The 9,347-nt window shown below is 36.0% G+C and overlaps 1 protein-coding gene across 1 annotated transcript in view; it reads right to left on the reverse strand.

The window, feature by feature from the left end:
- LOC106868399 (peroxisome proliferator-activated receptor gamma) overlaps positions 1-9,347 on the reverse strand; it is a 519,155-nt gene that overhangs the window by 65,178 nt on the left and 444,630 nt on the right. The window contains exon 4 of the mRNA XM_052972247.1: positions 6,156-6,295. Within this exon, the coding sequence (XP_052828207.1) occupies positions 6,156-6,295 (140 nt within the window). The remainder of the gene's footprint in view (positions 1-6,155; positions 6,296-9,347) is intronic.

Here is a 9,347-nt window from a genome sequence, read left to right on the forward strand (position 1 = left end):
TTAAAGGGTCAGCCTTGTCACTCTGTGTCACGCTGAATATCCCCGAGAACTACGCGAAGGGTACACGTGTCTGTGGAGTGCTCAGCCACTTGCACGTTAATTTCACGAGCAGGCTGTTCCGTTGATCGGATCAACTGGAACCCTCGACGTCGTAAGCGACGGAGTGCCAACATGCTTGTATATGTACATGAATATATAATTCTGTGTGTATATGTGAGCGTGTGTGTGTATGCGTCTGAACAGGAGCATGCAAAAATGAACATCTAAATACTGACAAATTGTTTTAGTTTTTAAAAAGCATCACTTAAAGTATTATTTGAAACTATTTAAAATATTATTTTCAAACATTACTTGAAGCGCAATGCAGTTTAATGATATCGCTAAATTCCCACTTTCATCAGTTTTATGCTGTGCGATACGTGTTCAAATCCCAGTCGACTCTTTAGATTGATTTTATATATAAAAAGATACTGAACTCCCTCAGTTCTTGGTAGTAAATTTATCTAAAAATTCAACATTACTGGCGAGTAGGATATAGTAAGCGAGAGAGAGAGAGAGAGAAAGAGAGAAAAAGGGAGAGAGAGAGAGAGAGAGAGAGAGAGAGAGAGAGAGAGAGAGAGAGAGAGAGAGAGAGTGATAGAGAAACACAGAGAGATAAAGCGAGATATATGTCTATAAAGAGAGAGAGAGAAAGACTTGGTCATCTGGGATTGTTTTCCCTGCAATACTATCAAGTCTAAACTGACGCTTTTTAACATCATTAATGCTATAGAAAAAAAATGAATGCCACGGTTTTTAATCCATAAGAAAGAAACATCCATGGTTGTTGTCCTTAGTTGAAGTAAAGGTGTGGATCTAGCGACGTGAGACTGATTTTCTGTTGAATTCATATCGCATATCCTACGCCAGTAATCATTACTAATCTTGAAATAGGCAGTAAATTCCAAGTCTTATTTTTTGTCTTCGTGGTTGCGTGGCATTAGTTCACAGAAATAAACAAATGCTATTGATAAGATCTATAGAGAAATAATTAAAATGCTAGACAAGCTGTTGCGATTTCATTTTGTATCCGAAACCATTTGAATTCACTGTTGCTATTAGTTCGCTTGCATCATGCTTAAGTGCTAGAAACTACCGTTACATTTTCGTCCAAAAAAACAAAACCAAATTAATATTAATTAGAAATGAAATTGCTAGCATAATTATATAAAACAGTAATTTCTCTACAATTTGAGTGCAACATTCCCTCATACAGTGTTACAAGGTGCTTCAAATCTGAAACCATTTTCTGATCATCAATGATTCTTGTTAATCACGCGAGAAAAATGATTTAATTACATTTAGTTATCAAGGTAGATTAATCAGTACAAAGATTTATCTCTTATAGGTTCTCTACGTCAAGTAAAATATTCTATTCTACTCTAGGCAAAAGGCCCGAAATTTGGGGGGAGGGGACCACTCGATTAGATCGACCTCAGTATGCAACTGGTACTTAATATATCGACCGCGAAAGGATAAAAGGCAAAGTTGACCTCGACGGAATTTGAACTCAGAACGTAAAGACAGACGAAATGCCGCTAAGCATTTCGCCCGCCGTTCTAAAGTTTCTGGCAGTTCGCCGTCTTACATCAAGTAAAATATCGTTTGGGTTTTAATTGTGTGATAACATGTTTTCATCAACATCTCAACAATTTCACTTGTCTTAAAAAGGAGAAGCAATACGAAAGTTGACATCATAGTTATAAAATCTACGGGTCGCACAAAGCCTTTGAGTAGATTTGGCAGACGGAAACTGAGAGAAGCCGATACTCTGCATGTAGGCGCAGGAGTAGCTGTGTGATAAGAAGCTTGCTGGTAAGGCGGCGAGCTGGCAGAAACGTTAGCACGCCGGGCGAAATGCTTAGCGGTATTTCGTCTGCCGCTATGTTCTGAGTTCAAATTCCGCCGAGGTCGACTTTGCCTTTCATCCTTTCGGGGTCGATTAAATAAGTACCAGTTACGCACTGGGGTCGATATAATCGACTTAATCCGTTTGTCTGTCCTTGTTTGTCCCCTCTGTGTGTAGCCCCTTGTGGGCAGCCCCTTGTGGGCAGCCCCTTGTGGGCAGCCCCTTGTGGGCAGTAAAAAAATAAGAAGCTTCCTTCCCAACCACATAGCTTCGGGTTCCGTTCCACTGCGTGGCACCTTGTGCAGCTGTCTCCTGCTATACCTCAGGACCGACCAAATCCTTGTGAGTAGATTTGGTAGACGGAAACTGAAAGAAGTCTGTCATATATATATATATATATATATATATATATATATACGCATTTGTGTGTCTCTGTTTGTCCCCCACCATCGCTTGACAAACAATGTTGGTGTGTTTACGTCCCCGTAACTTAGCAGTTTGGTGAAACGGACCGATAGAATAAGTACTAGGCTTACAAAGGATAAGTGCTGGTGTCGATTTGTTTGATTAAAGGCGGTGCTCCAGCATGGCAGCAGTCAAATGACTGAAACAAGTAAAAGAATAAAAGAGTATATATAAATATGTGTGTGTGTGTGTGTGTCGGTGTTTGTCCCGCACCACCGCTTGACCATTGGTGTTGACGTATTTACGTCCCCGTAAACTAGTGGTTCGGCAAAAAAGACTGCCCCAGCATGGCCACATTCTAGTGACTGAAACAAGTGAAAGACAAAAGATCGGTAATTTAATGAAACATATTTTATAGAAAGAGGTGAGAAAAACATGGGTCATCGCTCATATTTAATTTCTTTGATATTGTTATATTTTCATATCAGTCAGAATCAGACAAGAAATTCTATGTTGTTTAGTTACAGAATAAACTCTAATGAACGAGACCTATAACCAAAGTCGTTTTAGGGATATTCATTTGTTTGTCTTCATTTTCAATCAAAAGCCATGATCTAATTTATATTCTTGTCGAAGTGAAATTTGAAAGAGCAATAGTCCTAATAATTCGAACGTCGATAGAGATCAGATAATGTTTTATAAATAAGTAAAAGAAAATAGCATTCGATTTTGCTAAATCACGTTCAGAAGCGAAATAGTAACGAAATTTTACAGAGAACACACTTTCTAATGCTTAACTATGTATTATAGCACTAAATCTTTCAGTGTTAACTGATATATATGTTATTAATAATTCAGAACGTGTTTGGATTAACTTGATTTAGATATAATGATAGAGAAAAATAATATGATGTAAGGAGAGTCATTTTTGCAATATAATTTATGTAAATTAACTTTTTCCCGAAAGGTTTCTCAAATACATTTAAGAAGTTTTGAAGAAAATATTTCATGAAATTCATATGATAACGCATAACTTTTCTCTGATTACTGTCTCAAAGTTTGGATTCGGATATATATATATATATATATATATATATAATATCACCACTTTGCTATTAAATAATGGTTTCCCATTTTGGTACAAGGTGAACTTTTTTAACGGGAGAAGGTTACTAATTTCCATCGACACCAGTGCTTAATTGTAAATTATTTTATCAACTGCGAAAAGGTCGAATTCAGAATGTAAAAAAAGCCGGGAGAAATCGCGCTACGAAATTTGTCAAACTCACTGACTGTTCTGCCTGTTCACCGCCTTTTTTTTTAAAAAGCAAAACACAAGATGCATGAGACTGTTTGATAATAATTTATCTCATCTATCTATCTATCTATCTATATATATATATATATATTGTGTATGTAGATAGATATAAATTGATCGGTTAAATAGTCAACTCGTTCTGTGGATCATGTCAGTTGTGGCTAATTGTTTTTATCTGTTTTCGGTTTTGAATATCAAAATTAATGCAAATAGATAGTTACTTGATATAAGTAAAACATTTCGGAAAAATTTCGCTCACATGTTGAGCTAAAGTTACAATAATTACAATTATCGATATTTCATGTTTAGTGCAGATTTTCTTCAAAAAATGTAATTATATGAAATGTTTTGAAACTATTCAAACAATTTCAGGGAGTTATGGACTATCAAAGTTCTGGTGTATTTTCCTCTATTAGAGATGTACAGAAAAATCTTCTGTAAATAAATCTTTACTGCACATATATTTTGTAAACGATACCTTTGAATCAAGCGGATAACAAACGATGTTTTGTTGCTTTCATTATCGACTAAATTAGCCTGCAATTGACCCAATTAATATTTTCTTAATCCACTTGAACTAAGTTGCTTTCATTGAGTAATTTAAAGTCTGTAAAAGTCATTGTCGGAACTTATGTATCTGATTACACTTGAGCAATTAAAAAAACATCTAAAACGATAGAAAAACATCACAGGCGATACATCAAACGAGTGTCCTGCTGATAAATATCAATAACAAAAAATTGCTTAGACTAAGTGGAACGAACTATGCAAAATTATGTATTTGTAAAACGCACTAAAAATTAAAAAAGAAAACATTTTATTTTTGTTTTATTTACATGACTATTATACTTTATTGTTGACACAATACGGAATTCTAATTCTTCGCTTGCAGTATTAATTCAGTTGATTATATTTCTTTCATTCTTTCTTTTACTTGTTTCACTAATTTGATTGCGACGACTATGCTGGTGCACCGCCTTGAGGGGTTTTAATCGAACAAATCAACCCCAGGACTTATTTTTTAAAGCCTAGTACTTATTCTATCGGTCGCTTTTAGCCAACAGCTAGGTTACAGTGATATTAACACCAACACCGGTTGTTAGGCAGTGATGGAGAAGGGGACAAACACAGACACAAGGACAAACACATAGATATATACCAATGTATATATGAGACGAGCCTCTTTCAGTTTCTGTCTACCAAATCCACTCACAAGACTTTGGTCGCCCCGAGGCTATAGTAGAAGACAATTGCCGAAAAAGCCATGCAGTGGAACTGGACCCGGAACCATGTGGTTGGTAAGCAAGCATCTAACCATACGACCAATATTTGAGGCGAAGTTAAACAGGGTCAGTATTTTGTTTGTAGGGGAGAGGTTTAGTCGATTACGTAGACCCCAGTATTTGACTGACACTTAGTTTATCGACCACAAAAGGATGAAAGGCAAAGTTGCCCTTGGCAGAATTTGGACTCAGAACGTAAAGATGGATAAAATGCCGGTACGCATTTTATCTGGCGTGGCAAACAATCCTGTCAGGTTGCCGCATTAATAATAATAATAATAATAATAATAATAATAATAATAATAATAATAATAATAATAATAATAATAATAATAAATAACAATAACAACAACAACAATAATAATGATAATAGTAATAATAATAATAAATACCCAGATGCAGTACCAGGCAATGTCTCTCATGTCTCCTGATCTTAACTGATTAGAAGTTTTATCATGTACATTGTTTGTCTTGGTATAAAAGATGGGCTACTGCAAATATTTTGCTGAATGCCACAGATTTGTTTGTCAGTTGCTTGACCATAACCTGTTGAGCATGTCACTTAGTGGCTGACGATATGTGCATCTCTGATCATGAGCAGAAGTAGTGGGGGAGCATCATAGCCATGTGTTGAGAGGAATTCTTTGAGATTTGAATAATTCACCTTTGGAAACATGGGTGTTTTGCTCAACATCCTTAAACAAACCTTATTCAGGGACCTTTTGAGCGGGATGGGCTACTCGATCAGAAGAAAATTCTAACTGCCCCCCCCCCCACCTGCAAGGTCGTGCGGTGTTTATCTTGAATTGAGATCATTATGGACATATGGTTGTGATGCATGTGCCTGGTGTACTCTTCTCAGACGAGTAGTCATGATGGGCATACTGAACTTCGTATATTTTACCTCAGTGTCACTTTGAAGGCATGCACTGCTCTCTCACTCAATAATGTTAATAATAAACATTTGTACTATAGGCGCAATGCCAGAAATTTTAGGGAAGGAGCCTAGTTGAATACACCTACCCAAGTACGCAACAGAAGTTTATTTTATCGACTCCGAAAGAATGAACGGCAAAGTCAACCTTGGTGCCATTTGAAATCTGAACCCAAAGTTCCAGAGGAAATGCTGCTCAGCATTTCCTGTGTTGCGTTAACAATTCTGTCAGTTCAGAATTTACTATGTAGGTCACCTTAATATAAAAATTACAGAAAACAAGCAGTAAAAATATAGAATAGATGTAGCGGTATTATTGATTCTCACCTTACTGGAATCTGGTTCCACATGATGTGTCCTGCTGCGGTGTTGATGCTTGACATAGCTCGGTCCTCCACACATATGTGGGTGATATCTGGAAATGACGTAACCGTTGGTCGAACCCGGATGAGCTAACATTTCCATACCTGTGATAGCAACGAAGCAGAGCGTCAAAGAATGTCTAGACACCATATGAAAGTTTCATTATGTTCTTTATAAAATATCTAGTTTGAATCATTAGTAATAGAAAATTTGTGTTGCAGATTATTTACTTTTTATCCTAACAGATGAAGTTATAATTAAAATAAAACCATTTCTGTGTCACTTTTCTAGCAATCACGTAATTTAGAGAATCTTACCATTACCGTCTATTCATGGAATTTCAATGAATTCTTCCTGTTTTATTGGAGTGTGTTCATATTTAGCTGACAAGCTTTTGTATAGAAATTTCTAGTTAATATTTTGTTTTACTTGAAATGAAAAATTTGAAAGTAAGTAACCGTCTAACAACATAGACTAAAACACTATTTGAAAATTAGAAGCATATAATTTAAGAATCAGAAATGTATCATCAAAAATAAATTAGAGAGGATGACAACTCGATAGAATGTGTAATGTTTTACGTTTCTTGCCCTTTGTGTAATCATTAATTTATAACAGGCTTAATTTAAATTGAAACAATTATATTTTTTTACAAGACTATCATTAACGTGACGATATTAATATGATAAAGTAATAGAAGTTCTATTGATATTAAACTGCAGTCCTAAATACATAACTTAGAACTAGTTCAACACTGTATTGATTACGTAGGCTATTAATTCTAAGCTTAGACAGGTGCAGCAGGGTTTGTTGGAGATGTACAACAAATTTTGTGCATTATCATCTGTAACGCCAGTTGTCTCAGCGTCACATCATCATCATAGTAACTTTCATTGTTACTCATAGAAGAGTTTTCTCACCAAACGCAATAATTATAAGTAAATGTATTTAGGGAATGTTGGCATACAAGAAGGTTATTCCATATAATCAGAGAAAATAGTTTAATTGTGGAAGTTATTTTCTTGCTAAATCTTCGAAGCCCCCCCCCTTTCACCCGAAGGTCTCTGGGAAACACATAACAACAGAAATGAGGAGTAGAACCTATGGCGTCATGAAGACGTCAGTTCCTGCTATATGCCAACACCCAAACTGCCAAATTAATGACATTAATGTTAAGACTATGATGTCTAACAACTCCTAATCTCCGAAGAGATAATTGGGGTGGAAACAACCGGTTTCTGATTTTTCCCATCGACACACAGGCACGCACACACACTCATGTGCACACACACACATGTGCACACACACACACACATGTGCACACACACACACATACACACACCACGCGCACACACAAAAGAACACAATGCAACATACACACAATACAACATACACACAAACACAAACAGAAACAGAAAGACACATGTGCACGTAGAAGAAAATGTGTTTCAGTTTACACTGATGTGCAAATACTTGCAAACATATATGTTTATCCTTATCCATATACACGAACAGACATGTAAATTTTCTTTGTTTCACGTACATATCAGTAACTATTCATATATGTTTGTGTGCATCTGCGTATGTGTGTGCCTCTGTTTGTGTGAGCGTCTAAAGAACCATTGGCATAATTAGACAAGCGTGTATTTATGCATTTTTATATTACGTTGTGCACATAATGTAGTGATATTTCAAAGTAAGATGAAAGTCTAAGCTCTCTTCCTTTCATTCCGTATGCTTCTTCACTGCCAGAGTATCAAGTAATTGGAAATTGTACGTTAATTACTTCATTAGATACCGGAAAGAAATGTTAACACATTATTGCATTCAGTAATATAATAGACGGCAAACATAACGCTCACACACTATTTCCCTGAGTAAAACCTCTTTGATATCCTAAAACATTTATCTTCGTAATACCTCTTTCAATCAAATGTTAGAGTTGCAGGTCAACAACAATCTTATGTAATAGCGTCTCTAGTTTGACTTTCTGGAAAACTGTTGTACTTTGTTATGTTTTGTCATTCTCATCCATTGACATAAATTTTCTCTTCCTTCAAAATAATATATTCCCATCCTTTATATGTATTTCTTTTTCTCTTACGAGTTCTCTCGTGTCATATCTTGTTCTAGCATTTAGCAACTCAATTAAGAGAAACACAGACCTTATTGTGGTTGAACTTAATCCTCATCTTTTACTGTTTTTTCCTTTCCTCTCTTTTCCACTCCCTCTCTGTGTCAGCCTCTCTCATCGTTTCTGAGCACATATCCATTTGCTTTGGTTATTTCTCATTATAATCTCTTTATTTATCGTAATACTTTTCATACTTTTGTGTAGTTTAATTGCGAGTGTGAGGTAAACATCGAGGTACTGTGTGTGTTCTGGTTACCTCTCGTGTTCCCTTTCTACTACGCTTCCGTTGCATACCTCTGTCTTCCTTATTCTCTTCTCACTTCCTCAATTTTCCTATCTTTCGATCTATCATCTTCTTTCAACGCCTCTGCAAACACACTCACACAAAAACACGTGCGTAAATTTTCGTTTCTCATAGGCGCTAATGTTACCCCATATCTCACTCTTCCATTCTCCTACATGTCATCTCGTTTAATGTCACCTTGTGCCCTTTTTTGCTTTACTATCTAACAAAGTTATTAGTGTATACTTAACAAGGCACGAATAATCATGTAGGCGCGGATATTTTCATACGTCCATGTATTAATATACATAGCCACTTTCTGTATGCTGCATATTCGAAGTGATGCACACACATGCACACACACACACACACACACACACACACACACACACACACACACACACCACACATACACACACGCACAAACGCACACATATAGCGATGCATGACCAATATTGGCCATTTATTACTTGCAAATTCACGTCGTACTTTCACGCAGTCATACACACACAAAAACTAACACAAGTTTTCAAGCACATTAACACACATATACACAGACAGACTGTTTCCTCGAACGTACATGAACGTGAGTAGATGTCTAAGTAGACATAATTTTGTCTACATACATATATATAGGTAGATATACTATAAATATACATACATATATGTGTGTACATACGCGCACACATACATATGTATGTATGCATAAATATATACACACACATACACTCGTATATAT

This window comes from Octopus bimaculoides, chromosome 1 (assembly GCF_001194135.2).
Source record: "Octopus bimaculoides isolate UCB-OBI-ISO-001 chromosome 1, ASM119413v2, whole genome shotgun sequence".
Taxonomy (NCBI): Eukaryota; Metazoa; Mollusca; class Cephalopoda; order Octopoda; family Octopodidae; genus Octopus; species Octopus bimaculoides.